The 14260-nt window shown below is 39.0% G+C and overlaps 1 protein-coding gene and 4 gene segments (V, D, J or C); 3 read left to right on the forward strand and 2 right to left on the reverse strand.

The window, feature by feature from the left end:
- The first annotated feature begins 2090 nt into the window (after window positions 1-2090).
- On the forward strand, window positions 2091-2684 carry LOC133996261 (immunoglobulin kappa variable 4-1-like). The segment is given in 2 exon segments: window positions 2091-2142; window positions 2359-2684. Coding segments are annotated over 2 exon segments (378 nt in total).
- Window positions 2685-4618: 1934 nt separating this feature from the next.
- On the reverse strand, window positions 4619-5866 carry LOC133996293 (Ig kappa-b4 chain C region-like; the record flags this gene model as incomplete). The annotated part of the segment is given in 2 exon segments: window positions 4619-5028; window positions 5836-5866. Coding segments are annotated over 2 exon segments (375 nt in total), but the record flags the coding sequence as incomplete, so codon positions are not given.
- A 921-nt stretch (window positions 5867-6787) lies between these two features.
- Window positions 6788-7269, forward strand: LOC133996262 (Ig kappa chain V-III region TEPC 124-like). The segment is given in 2 exon segments: window positions 6788-6839; window positions 6947-7269. Coding segments are annotated over 2 exon segments (375 nt in total).
- A 2007-nt stretch (window positions 7270-9276) lies between these two features.
- LOC133996245 (immunoglobulin kappa light chain-like) overlaps window positions 9277-14260 on the reverse strand; it is a 630565-nt gene continuing 625581 nt past the window's right edge. The window contains exons 5-6 of the mRNA XM_062435832.1: window positions 10472-10513; window positions 9277-9664 (exon numbers count right to left, since the gene is read on the reverse strand). Coding sequence (XP_062291816.1) covers window positions 9327-9664; window positions 10472-10513 — 380 coding nt within the window. The 3' untranslated portion in view covers window positions 9277-9326. The remainder of the gene's footprint in view (window positions 9665-10471; window positions 10514-14260) is intronic.
- LOC133996249 (Ig kappa chain V-III region MOPC 63-like) overlaps window positions 11049-14260 on the forward strand; it is a 630498-nt gene continuing 627286 nt past the window's right edge. The window contains 2 exon segments of the V gene segment in view: window positions 11049-11100; window positions 11208-11520. Coding sequence covers window positions 11049-11100; window positions 11208-11520 — 365 coding nt within the window.

Genomic DNA, 14260 nt, shown 5'->3' on the forward strand with positions numbered 1-14260 from the left:
GTTGCATTGAAGTAAATTTAAAAAGACTGACCTGAGTGAGCCATGAGTTGTATTTCTATGAAGACCGACAAAAAACCCCAAAACAAACAAAAACGAACAAAACAAAACACAACCAGATTGCTCATATGGAAAATCCAGCCATGATTGAAATGTTTAAATATGACCACAGTATGTATTCATTGTTTCTTTCAGAGAATTGTTTTCTGTTCAGGGAGGAAAAACCTCTGAAGCAGCATTTTACATGAAGTAGGCTCCTCACAGTTTAACTTGCTCCTCTCAGCCTTCACAAGTGCATCAATATTAGGAGTCAAATCCTGAGCAGCTGCCAGTTTCAGAAAGTCATTCAAGTATTTGTTTTATATGAATCACAAGTCAGTTATCTGATGTTGGACGTTCACAGGCAGATCAGAAACCTTGACTGTGAAAGTTGAGTGAAAATAAACCTTTACAGTTGTGTTTTATTGAAAAATTGGAATTATTCCTCTGCAATTTTCATGGTTTGCAAAGTTATCCAGTGGGCTGATTTGGACTCCCTGTTTGACCCTCCTGCTCTTAAGAGGCTGTCTTTATGTTCCTTAGTAACTATTGTCCACCAGATGCCTTCAGACTTTATTTGTGAAGACTGGACCTGTGAGGGAGAAGGCTTATTTTCTTTTACGAAAGACTGAATTATTACTTTGGTTGCCTTTTATTAGTTGGTCTGTTCTCTTTCTTCATGCTGTTTTATTCTTATTCTTTAGTCTTTGTGTTGTATGTGTGTCTGACTCTGTTCAGCTTTTCCCTCCACACTTTCCCTGCACACCTGCCCTGCATCATGTTCGTCAGCCCTGCTCTGCTCCCAGTGTCTTTCCCAGCCAATCACTCCCAGCCTGCACCTGTGTCTGGTCACCTGTTCCCCATTCCCCCATTATTTCAGTCAGTATTTAAGTCTTTGTTGGATCATTTGTTCTGGTTCTGCTCTGTGTATTCAGTCTTGTTCAGCTAGTTTTGTTTCAGTTTCAGTGATTCTTCTGTTTGTTATGTCAGTTTGCAGCAGCAGGAGGGTGTGCAGTGTTCCTCTGTTGCCCTCCAGATGCTGAAACAAGAAGAAGGAAAAATCCACCTTAAAATTGAAAAATACTTTCAAGTGTTCAACGGTGAAGAAAAGTATTTAAAGTTTTCAGGAGAAATAAACTGTTGTTTCTTTGATGGATTTGATCATTTTCACTGCTGCAAACCTCAAGTTTAATAAATAATCAGCAAAAAACACAAAACATTTTGATCATGAATTTAAATACTTACAACCCAACTGACAGAGCTCACAGAAGTTAAACTGATCATTATTAATCAGATACCACTTTGATGAATCCTGACTTTTATATGAATGTATTTTTAATGTGAAAGCAGTTAACATGTCCTTCTGTTTGAAATTGTTAGGGAGAGACTGAAAATAGTTTTGGCTTAAAAGTGAAAAAAGTTTTTAAAACAAGTATTTGAGCACACACATCTCTGTTATGTAGATAAACTCTGTCTAGACTTCTCAATGCCTCTTTATCACTAACACTCCCGTCCTTTGATGCTTCTCTTTGGGCATTAGCGAGCAACAATCCCATCTCCCTTTCTGCCTTCGACATGTAAGAAATTATGTACACAACACACGCATAAGCATCATAAACAAATTGAATGTACACATTTGCATTCCAACATTTTAATAATGTTTTGCTGTACTGATTTACTCAAACTTCATTGACCTGAGATATTAGCTGTCAGATAGTATAGAAAAATGACTCAACACACAACACAAACCTTTTAGAGTTGTGGAACAATCCCAGTTTAGTTCAGCCAACTGATAAACATGGAAGAACAAACACAAGAGTGAGTGTAATGAGAATTCACATTCAGGCTTTATGTTAATCTACATGAGGATGATGTAAATGTTGAGTTGTCCCAGCAGTGAGGAGGAAACAGCATGATATGTTGAGGACAGCTACAGTTGACTGACTCTGTGTGTTTGCATATCTGTCCTGCCTCTCTGCTCCCAGCCGTTAAGAGGCCAGTGTTGATCAGTGGCTGTCCAGACCTTTCAGAGCCACTGACACGCCGCCAGCACAATGATGATGTCACTGACTCTACTGCTGGGCACCCTGGGGCTCCTTGTTCAGGGTGAGACTCTCTGCTGAAAACTTGGCTTCAGGATGCAACCAGGTTCACCACAATGATGTTCTGCTGTGATGGAGAAACACTGAAACAAGCAGCATTTACCTTCTTCCATCTATTCTCCATGTTAAAGAAATGATACTCTTCTGTTTTCATGTTGATCATCTTTCTCCAAGCTGGATTTGTCTCAATAAGCCTTCTCCTCTTTTTCATGTTTTCCAGGTTCATCAGGACAAATCACCGTGACTCAGTCTCCTGGATCTGACTCTGTTGCTCCAGGACAGACTGTCTCCATCACATGTAAAGCCAGTCAAAGTGTTTACAGTTCTACTTATAGTGCCAACAGGCTACACTGGTACCTTCAGAAAACTGGAGAAGTTCCGAAGCTCCTGATTTATTGGGCTACAACCCGTCAGTCTGGAGTTTCAGATCGTTTTAGTGGAAGTGGATCAGGCACTGACTTCACTCTGACCATCAGTGGAGTTCAGGCTGAAAATTCAGGAGTTTACTACTGTCAGCAGGGTTGGAGCTACCCGTTCACACAGTGATACAACGTCGTACAAAAACCTCCCTCAGCTGGAGAGGAACTGATCTGACTCAACAGCTGCACTCAGACCAAAACAACAGAGGTTTGACATAAAAGACATCACTTATTACAGCAATAACTCTATAATTATACTTTTAGTTATTTAAAGTAAGTATAATTTTGAAGATTATTTAGTTGATACAGTGTCAGAACAGGATCACTGTGTTAGAGTGAGTCTCACTCAGAGTCAGAATCAAACACAGCTGAAGAATTTAATGTTTAATCTTCATGAAAAAGGTAGTGTAATAAAAGTTTAGTCATGATTTATAAGACAACATTTTCAGGTTTTTTTCTATCTTTTTAGTTTTTAAAATCTTTGACTATATAACACATTATTATTAAAAGAGCAATTGTAGGAAATTAACATGAACACAGTTTGTTAAGCATTGAAAGATTGAACGTGCTCAACATCAGAGGCGAACAATACCAAAGACTTTCAGCTCTTAATAACTGATCATTTCATTTATTCATTTCACAGTAATAAAACATTACATTTTACAACTCTTCAGGAAATTAAATTCCATTAAATGTATTGTTTAATCTAATACAGTGTAGCGGACACAGCATCAGTACGGCTCAGAACATCATCTGGTCAGAGTCACCTTTGACCCTCAGATGAGTAAATTGGACCAGGTTTGATATAGATACTGACATCATCTCTCTTTTGGACAAACAAAGATCCATTAACATTCCTTGGAGCAACCCAAAGTGACAAGAACTACATCAAAGTAATGTAAGACAGATTTTAGTGTCTCCTTCGGACGTCATAACTTATCGGAGAGACTTTTTCTACCATCAGATTAGAGTCACACAGACCACCGTCATAAATTAAAAGACACATTCCTGACTTCCCCCTCTTTGTCTCCTGAAACCACACAGACCATGAAAGTGAGAATTAGTGTTAAAACTTGTACAAAACTTCTTGGTCAATAGTATGGTTTAAACAATACCAATTACTTATATCAGTATCTATTACCTAAAGAAACGTCCATTGTAACAGCTATTACAGAGATCACAGATAAATGGGTATTTGAACTGTCATTATACTTTCTTCTTTCATAAACATACATGTTGGTATGAGAATGTTTACTTAATGTGAGAAAATGTTACACAGATGTTATGTTTACATTATGGTGATAATCAATTATCTATCATGGAATAAGTAGAATAACAATGTGTTGATCATATTAATCCTTTTCAGGTTTTAATGAATCAAGCTGATGTCATATTAATGCCAGAATGATGCACCCTGTGTTCCTGTTACTATGTTATAGTATGCATTTTATAATCAGGATTAAATACTGAATGAATGATGATGATGAAAAGTTGAAAATTAGATCCTCAAAGATAGCTTGTGATGAATCTGATTGGCTGACACACGAGCCCTCCCCAGGAGAAAAACCAGCTGCACCGAAGCCGGCTTTGCTTTGTTTCAGGTTTTGCTCTGTCCATCGTTTCTTTCCTTCACCTCACACATTCTTGCTTTTGTCACCTTATCTTATTCTCTTAATCTTTAGTTATTCTTTATCTTAGTTTTCTTAAGTTTCTGTAATCTTGTAACTTTAGTCAGCAAACGTACAGAGAAAAGGCCTTTAAAGTAAACACGTCATTAAGTTTTGCAGTCAGCCTGTTTTTTTAAAATTTTTGAGTATTTTGAGAGATCTCTCCAGAAAGTTATTTCCTCCATCTGTCATCAACATCTGAGAGCTTTTGGGCGGATAAACGTCTGGAAACACTGATATCATTAAGAGAGATTAATATGATCATTATAATAATAAAAAAGCTGCAAATATCATTGATTTGATGAACACGTCTTTATTTTTCTTGAAATATTAAAAAAAAATGCAAGAAACATCATTACTGCAACATTTAAAGAGACAGAGGGAGAAAAAACAGAGTTGCAGAGATCAGAGTGAGAGCAGTAGCAGAGTAAAACCAGTAGCAGAGTCCCAGTGAGTCAGGTCAGGACTGGGAACACTGGTCTCTCCTCAGTGTCTCTGAGAGTGGAGACTGGGAGCCCTGGGTGGCCTCACAGGTCACAGAGCCCACCTTCCTCCACTGGTCTGCAGTGAGCCTCAGGGTGCTGCTCCAGCTGTAGTGGCCGTCCTGCTGCAGCACCCCGGGGCTCGTGCTCTGCTCCCAGCTGCTGCTGCTGCTGCTGCTGCTGCTGCTGCTGCCGTCCACCTTCCAGGCCAGACTCCAGTCTGAGGGGAAGCCCTTGTTGGCCAGACACGTGAGCGTGGCCTTCCCCTGCTGCAGCTCCTGGCTGGAGGGGGGCAGCACCGTCAGGGTGGGACGGACATCACCTAGGAGACACCAATCACATTAGAGGACAGGGACCACACAGCTGTCAAACACCAGACACTTGGACACCTTTACTGTGTGAGAGTGTATTTTCCCCTTTAAGGAGTTTGTGTCAGATGCTTTTTCTGCTCCATCAGTCACTCACTCACACATTGTTTCACTTCCCTTTAAGAAACCTCTCATGCAGATCAGCACAGAAAGAATCATCGTACAGTTTGACCTGAAATATATCAAACTACACTGCAAATAAAACAACAAGATTTCACAACTTTCTCATCAAAATCATCAAAACTGTTAACAAAGCATTACATTACAACACTCACTGGAAACATCACCAAACACAGAAGATGAACTGACCACCAGCTGATTTCAAACATCACTTAGCAAACTGTTCAAATGACTTCAAACTACATTTGAAACAATACAGAGATCAGAAATTTGGCACATTTTCAAACACCCATTGTTATCATCACTCTGCTTCATTTCATTTGAACACATTATATTCCAATCAATGGTAAAAAACTGAATCTTAGAATTAAAAACGATTCTTAGAAAATCACTTTAAAATGCATCTAAATCTTCATCTTTTCTACATGTCAAGTTATTAAATTTCAGTCTGACAGGAATGTGTAAAGAACAGTTTAGTGAAGCTGCTCTGAGTTATCCTCCATGGTAAAGAAGGAGAAATACAACATGAATACTAAAAGCGCCGAAATAAAAATGATATATTTATCTACTGTAAGCATTCAAAAGCTTAATTCAAAACACTATTTTACAATATTGTATTTATCATTTGAGCAGAAACTTACTTCCAACATCCAGTCTGGTTCCTCCACCGAACGTGAACCACAGTGATACAAACTCATTGAGCCGTCGTACAAAAACCTCTCACTGTAGAGAGACACGGCTCTCTGACTTTGAACCCTGAACTAAAACTACAAGCTCTAAAAATGTAACTTTACTGTTAAAGTTGTTAAATTAATGATTTATCGTCTAAATTAATGTTTTACTTTCTTTACAGCAAGTTTCTGAGTTTTAAATACAAAAGTGGTCTTTGTCTCTAAGTGCAAATTATGTATAAAAAACAGTTTGACATGAAAGTGGAAGCAAAAAAACTGTCTAATATAAAGGAAAACAATTAAATAATCTGTTGAAATTATAAATATTTGAAACATTTGACTTACTTCCAACATCCAGTCTGGTTCCTCCACCGAACGTGTACCACAGTGATACAAACTCATTGAGCCGTCGTACAAAAACCTCTCACTGTAGAGAGACACGGCTCTCTGACTTTGACACAAACAAACTCACTAAAATTAGACTCTTGTTTGTCACATTTTTAACGTAATTTGACAACTGACAACAACACAGTGATACGCATTTCATATATATGTAATTTTATTTAAAATATGTTAATTTTTATTGAATTCATATGAAGTGTTTGTGGTAATACATTTAAATATAACAAATTACATTCTGCTGTCAATACACATGAATCCCAAACCACCTTAAAATTATCACTGACACATTATGAATCAATACTCTGATAAGTTGATTGATCCATTGATTAAACAGCATCATCAGAGTAATCCAAGTCCCTGTTGGAGTCAGTCAGAGCATTTCCATAGAGAGCCACTTTGCATCAGCAGCACCATGCTCCAGTGCTCTGGGAGAGTTTATAGTCCTGAGAGTTGAACACTGGATGACTGACAGCTGTCCTTCATGACAACAGAAGCCACAGAAATCCTCCTCATCAAAAACATGACTTTGATCTCCGTCCTCATCTGGACTCTCCTCTGCTGCTGCTTCACAGGTAAAGTCCAGAGAATCAAACTCCTCTCCTCTATGAACATCCGTCCCTCTGAAATGAAGCCCACAAAACCATGATGCTGCTTTATGTTTTTGTCTCTGTATCCTCAGAGTCCAGAGGCCAGATCACAGTGACTCAGTCTGCAGCAGGGAGATCTGAACTGGGACAATCTGCAACCATCAGCTGTAAGACCAGTCAGAGAGTTTATAATGGGAACTTCTTATTCTGGTACCAACAGAGAGATGGAGAAGTTCCTAAACTTCTCATTTACCGTGCTACCAGTCGACAATCAGGGATTCCAGGTCGTTTTTCAGGCAGTGGATCAAACTCTGACTTCACTCTGACCATCAGTGGAGTTCAGGCTGAAGATGCAGCAGTTTATTACTGTCAGAGTTTTCATGAAATCAACAGTCAGTGGGTGTTCACACAGTGAAAAAGCGTCGTACAAAAACCTCCCTCAGTCAGACTGAACAGAAACTGAACTGACTGCTGCAGCTGGAAGCTACTGCAGAGACTGATACAGTTCACTGAACACACACACACACACACACACACACACACACACACACACACACACACACACACACACACACACACACACACACACACACACACACACACACACACACACACTGAACTTTCAGATTACACCTTTAAACCATTAAATCTGTAGTAATAAATATGAATCGATAGTTGATAATAATCACAATATTTTGGTGTCACAGTGGAACAAACACAACTTTGTACTGATGACCTGAAACAAACTGAAGGAAACTGTTTAGTAACATTGAAGTCAATGAAAAAAAAGTAAAACATGTATTTGTTCCTTTATTAAAGAACATTGTGATATGAAGTGATGCAAGATCAGGTTCCTTAAAGCTTGAAATACACTTCAGAGCAGTAACAACGCTTCTGAAGAGAAAGTTTAGTTTGGCAGTAGTGGATCTGTTGATGAGGATAATAGAAAATCCAGTATCAAGCCCACCAGGCCCGGCTCAAGGCTGAAGTTGCTCAGTAATTTCTCAGCTAGCAGGTTGGGTTAGATGGTATTAAATGCTGATGCGAAATCAACAAATAGTAACCTAGCATGATTCCCACTCTTTTCAAGATGTTTATAGAGAATAATTAGTAGGGTTACTGTGGCATCTTGCACTCCCCTCTTGGCCCTATAGGCAAACTGGAAGGGATCTAAAAGAGGTTCCACTTAGCCGAAAGCTCTACTTTAATACGTTTCTCAAAAGATTTAGCAACAAGGGAGGTCAGGGCAACAGGTCTCAGGTCATTAAGGGTTTTGGGGTGACTGACCTTATTAACAGGCTATACTACAGACTGCTTCCATAACAGCTGAACTCTCTGCAGGAAGCGTGACAGAATTGGGCCTAATTGTTCTGCACACACTTTCATTGTGCGGCCACTAATATTGTCTGGGCCAGGGCTTTTCTTGGGTCGGCAGTTACTAAAACACCTAATGACACTCTGCTCGTTAAAGCAAGGGATAAATGGAGGAGATGCCAGAAGACTCTTCTTGAGTTCAGAATATTTGTCGCTGAAATCATGTGAATCCCATCTGGATAGCCGACTCCTTTCATGAACCTTGCCCCCAGCAATGGTCTTCATACTGTCCCAAGCTGAGCCCAGGTTGTTCATCCTGAGCTGTGATTCTAATTTGTCTTTATATTTAATTTTACCTACCCTAATTTCTCTTTTAATGTCCTTCTGAAGGTTGTGCAACACCTGCAAGTTACCTGCCTTAAAAGCTATTTTCTTTTCATACAGAAGACTCTTAAGGGACTTTGAGACCCATGGTTTACTATTTGGATATACCTTAAAAACCTTAGTTGGAACAACAGTGTCCTCACAGTATGAGACCCAGCTACTAATAACATCAGTCAGTTCATCAATATCAGAGCAAGAGTCCTTAAACATGTTCCAGTCTGTGGAATCCAGGAAGCCCTGAAGATACAAGCAAGCCTCCTCTGACCAGTCTTTAGCATACAGTCAGTACCTTACCCCTCTTAAGGGCAGTGGACTATGAGGGGATGAGGTGCACACAGATGTGATCTGAAGAGCCAAGAGGTGGGAGGGCGATGGATTTGAATGCATTTTTTACTGAGTAGTAGCACAGGTCTAGTGTTTTACTGAGTCTAGTGGAGCACTTTACATACTATTAATTATTTAATAAAACTTAATTCTGATTAATTCTGTGACCCCGAGACAAACAAAGTCCATTTAATTGATCTTCTGTAAATAATAAAAAAGGGACTCATGATGTAAGTTATTATTGTAATAAGATGCATTGAGAGAAATGATTTGATTAATATGTCTTTATTGTTTTAACATACAGAGAATATCAGAATTACTGCAAGCAAAAAAATAACACACTTGATAAATGTGATGATTGTGAAGAGAGAAATAGACAGAGAGAGTTAAAGACATCAGAGTGAGAGCAGTAGCAGAGTAAAACCAGTAGCAGAGTCCCAGTGAGTCAGGTCAGGACTGGGAACACTGGTCTCTCCTCAGTGTCTCTGAGAGTGGAGACTGGGAGCCCTGGGTGGCCTCACAGGTCACAGAGCCCACCTTCCTCCACTGGTCTGCAGTGAGCCTCAGGGTGCTGCTCCAGCTGTAGTGGCCGTCCTGTTGCAGCACCCCGGGGCTCCTGCTCTGCTCCCAGCTGCTGCTGCTGCTGCTGCTGCTGCTGCCGTCCACCTTCCAGGCCAGACTCCAGTCTGAGGGGAAGCCCTTGTTGGCCAGACACGTGAGCGTGGCCTTCCCCTGCTGCAGCTCCTGGCTGGAGGGGGGCAGCACCGTCAGGGTGGGACGGACATCACCTAGGAGACACCAATCACATTAGAGGACAGGGACCACACAGCTGTCAAACACCAGACACTTGGACACCTTTACTGTGTGAGAGTGTATTTTCCCCTTTAAGGAGTTTGTGTCAGATGCTTTTTCTGCTCCATCAGTCACTCACTCACACATTGTTTCACTTCCCTTTAAGAAACCTCTCATGCAGATCAGCACAGAAAGAATCATCGTACAGTTTGACCTGAAATATATCAAACTACACTGCAAATAAAACAACAAGATTTCACAACTTTCTCATCAAAATCATCAAAACTGTTAACAAAGCATTACATTACAACACTCACTGGAAACATCACCAAACACAGAAGATGAACTGACCACCAGCTGATTTCAAACATCACTTAGCAAACTGTTCAAATGACTTCAAACTACATTTGAAACAATACAGAGATCAGAAATTTGGCACATTTTCAAACACCCATTGTTATCATCACTCTGCTTCATTTCATTTGAACACATTATATTCCAATCAATGGTAAAAAACTGAATCTTAGAATTAAAAACGATTCTTAGAAAATCACTTTAAAATGCATCTAAATCTTCATCTTTTCTACATGTCAAGTTATTAAATTTCAGTCTGACAGGAATGTGTAAAGAACAGTTTAGTGAAGCTGCTCTGAGTTATCCTCCATGGTAAAGAAGGAGAAATACAACATGAATACTAAAAGCGCCGAAATAAAAATGATATATTTATCTACTGTAAGCATTCAAAAGCTTAATTCAAAACACTATTTTACAATATTGTATTTATCATTTGAGCAGAAACTTACTTCCAACATCCAGTCTGGTTCCTCCACCGAACGTGAACCACAGTGATACAAACTCATTGAGCCGTCGTACAAAAACCTCTCACTGTAGAGAGACACGGCTCTCTGACTTTGACACAAACAAACTCACTAAAATTAGACTCTTGTTTGTCACATTTTTAACGTAATTTGACAACTGACAACAACACAGTGATACGCATTTCATATATATGTAATTTTATTTAACATATGTTAATTTTTATTGAATTCATAATAAGTGTTTGTGGTAATACATTTAAATATAACAAATTACATTCTGCTGTCAATACACATGAATCCCAAATCACATTAAAATAATCACTGACACATTATGAATCAATACTCTGATAAGTTGATTGATCCATTGATTAAACAGCATCATCAGAGTAATCCAAGTCCCTGTTGGAGTCAGTCAGAGCATTTCCATAGAGAGCCACTTTGCATCAGCAGCACCATGCTCCAGTGCTCTGGGAGAGTTTATAGTCCTGAGAGTTGAACACTGGATGACTGACAGCTGTCCTTCATGACAACAGAAGCCACAGAAATCCTCCTCATCAAAAACATGACTTTGATCTCCGTCCTCATCTGGACTCTCCTCTGCTGCTGCTTCACAGGTAAAGTCCAGAGAATCAAACTCCTCTCCTCTATGAACATCCGTCCCTCTAAAATGAAGCCCACAAAACCATGATGCTGCTTTATGTTTTTGTCTCTGTATCCTCAGAGTCCAGAGGCCAGCTCACAGTGACTCAGCCTGCAGCAGTGAGATCTGAACTGGGACGATCTGCAACCATCAGCTGTAAGACCAGTCAGGATGTTGTTGGTGGGGTCATCTTGGCCTGGTACCAACAGAGAGATGGAGAAGCTCCTAAACTTCTCATTCACACTGCTACCAGTCGACAATCAGGGATTCCAGGTCGTTTTTCAGGCAGTGGATCAAACTCTGACTTCACTCTGACCATCAGTGGAGTTCAGGCTGAAGATGCAGCAGTTTATTACTGTCAGAGTCTTCATGAAATCAACAGTCAGTTTGTGTTCACACAGTGAAAAAGCGTCGTACAAAAACCTCCCTCAGTCAGACTGAACCGAAACTGAACTGACTGCTGCAGCTGGAAGCTACTGCAGAGACTGATACAGTTCACTGAACACACACACACACACACACACACACACACACACACACACACACACACACACACACACACACACACAGACACACACACACACACACACACACTCCGTCTCTCTCTCTCTCTCTCTCTCTTTCTCTGAAATAATGTCAGTTAAGCGTAAAACACACAAATCATGGATCCACCTGTTAGTGATCCGGGTGCTCTCCATTTTCAATCTGACAGTGGAGAATTCTTTTAAATTAACTTCAAGCAGTGAAAAATTACATAATTACACTGTATTATTGAATATAAAGTATATGTTTTATAATTATAGATATATTATATTTAAGCTATGTTATTTTTTATCTGTGTGCACCACAAACCACAACCCTCCATAATACTTGACTCAATTTTATAATAATTTTATTCAGCATGAATGAGAAGTTTCATCATCGTATCATTTAATAAATAGTAGTTATGAACATACTGAAAGACATTTACATTTTTATTGTCTATTCATGTAAGAAGTCGTCAACAATTCTAACATTTTATAGTATAATGTGTAATGTGTTTAACCATTTTGTTAGTCATTATCTGTTCATTCATTAGAGTTAAAGCAGCTGACACATACATTAATAAACACCTAAATCTGTTAATAATTACATTTAGGAAATTATGCATTCATAATAAACAAAAACAACCCAAAAATAGTCATATATTTGTTGTCGTCTTCATTAGATGACTCTGGGCTGGAAGAAATATAAACACCTGACTCATTCTTTAAAAAGTTGTTGTTGTAAACTCAGATTAAATTCAAAGCCAGCCTGATGTCTTATAGGTCAAAGACTGTTTTCTATGAAGCAGTTCCTGGTTTTAAACTCATGGGGCTGATCTGCAGGTTTGATCTGTGTTAATGTGCTGCCCCCTCGTGGAATAAACTGATTGGTGGCAATGGTTTAATTGGTTTCATCAAAAGTCTGATTTTAATCATTTTGAATAATTTTGTGAACAGTAGACATCAATGAAAAGTTGTATTTAATGTAAAAATGTGTTTGCAGAATGTTGCACCGAGTCCATAATCACAAAACAGCAAAAACAATTACAAACCCATTTAAATTCTTGCTTCAGCGTTCTTCAAGTGGGAACACAAAGCAACCAGACAGTACACTAACAACAAGCAGACATAATATAGTCAATAAAGTATAAATGTGATTGGATACATATGTTGATATTTGCCTGCAACCACACAATCACGGCCGCCAAAAACCATAAAAAAAGACATCTTATGAACTTTGTCATACCTACTGAATCAATATTGAATCAGAAATGTGCTAAATCTATTAATATGTGAAATTGTAATTACTTAAAGTGAGTTGTAATGAGTATTACCAGAAGATTTATCTCAGGCCTTACAAACATTGAGGCTAAAGTGATGATTTGACTTTCTGAGATGCAATCTGAAGAATTTGTACGTTTTCTATCTTTGCTCTTTGTGCTCGAGCGCTAGAGGCTTCTAAAGTTAATGCCTCATGGTGTTTTGATTTCTTTTCAAAATATTTACTAAGGCTGGGTATCAGTACTCAATACTTTTAAAGTATCAACAGTAATAAATTGATACCAAGTCCTATCAAAACGTCTCCCATCAAACGATACCTGCAATGGATCCTTTTTGCACCCAGAGCTAGAAAATATGACTATTTGTGTTGAGTTGCTCACAGCCAATCAACACAAGTGTTCTTTGATTTAATGAAACCTGTGATTGGCCCACTGCCACAGCAGCTACAATGTGGAGGAGTGGTGGCATTTTATTCAATTTAATGCTTCTATTCACATGATGGGTATTGAATGAAGTACTCAATTGGAATTGGTTTCACTTTAAGGGTACTTGGATTGGTACTGAGATTGTAATTTTTTTTTTTTTTTTTTTAACCTTTATTTATCCAGGGGAAATTCACTGAGAGCAGTGCTCCCTTTTGCAGGAATGCCCTGTTCACATCCACACATTCACACACATTCACACCTGGAAGCTGCCCAGTACTACCACAGTTTGATCTGGCGGCCACTGAGCAGCTCCACTGGAGCAGGTGGGTTAAGAGGGCCTTGCTCAAGGGCATCTCAGTGGTGGTAATGAGGGAGGGGCAAGTGCTGCTTCTTCACTTTCCCCAACCAGATTAATCTTGCCGGTCCAGGGAATTGAACCAGCGACCCTCCGGTCATAAGCTTGCTTCTCTAACCTTTAGGCCACCACTGCCCAAAACTGGGCTCGGTATACAGAAGTCAACCAGAAACTGTGTTGCTGGAGTTCAACAGATACAGCGAGAAGCAAAGAAGAAGAAAAATGTAAGTCCTCTAGGAAAACCTTGAAGGAAAGTGCTTATAGCTTTGATTAAATACTAACAGGAAAATGGTACAGGGAATATAATGTAGTGTGTCTATCTATCTATCTATCTATCTATCTATCTATCTATCTATCTATCTATCTATCTATCTATCTATCTATCTATCTATCTATCTATCTATCTATCTATCTATCTATCTATCTATCTATCTATCTATCTATCTATCTATCTATCTATCTATCTATCTATCTATCTATCTATCTATCTATCTATCTATCTATCTATCTATCTATCTATCTATCTATCTATCTATCTATCTATCTATC

This window comes from Scomber scombrus, chromosome 16 (genome assembly GCF_963691925.1).
Source record: "Scomber scombrus chromosome 16, fScoSco1.1, whole genome shotgun sequence".
Taxonomy (NCBI): Eukaryota; Metazoa; Chordata; class Actinopteri; order Scombriformes; family Scombridae; genus Scomber; species Scomber scombrus.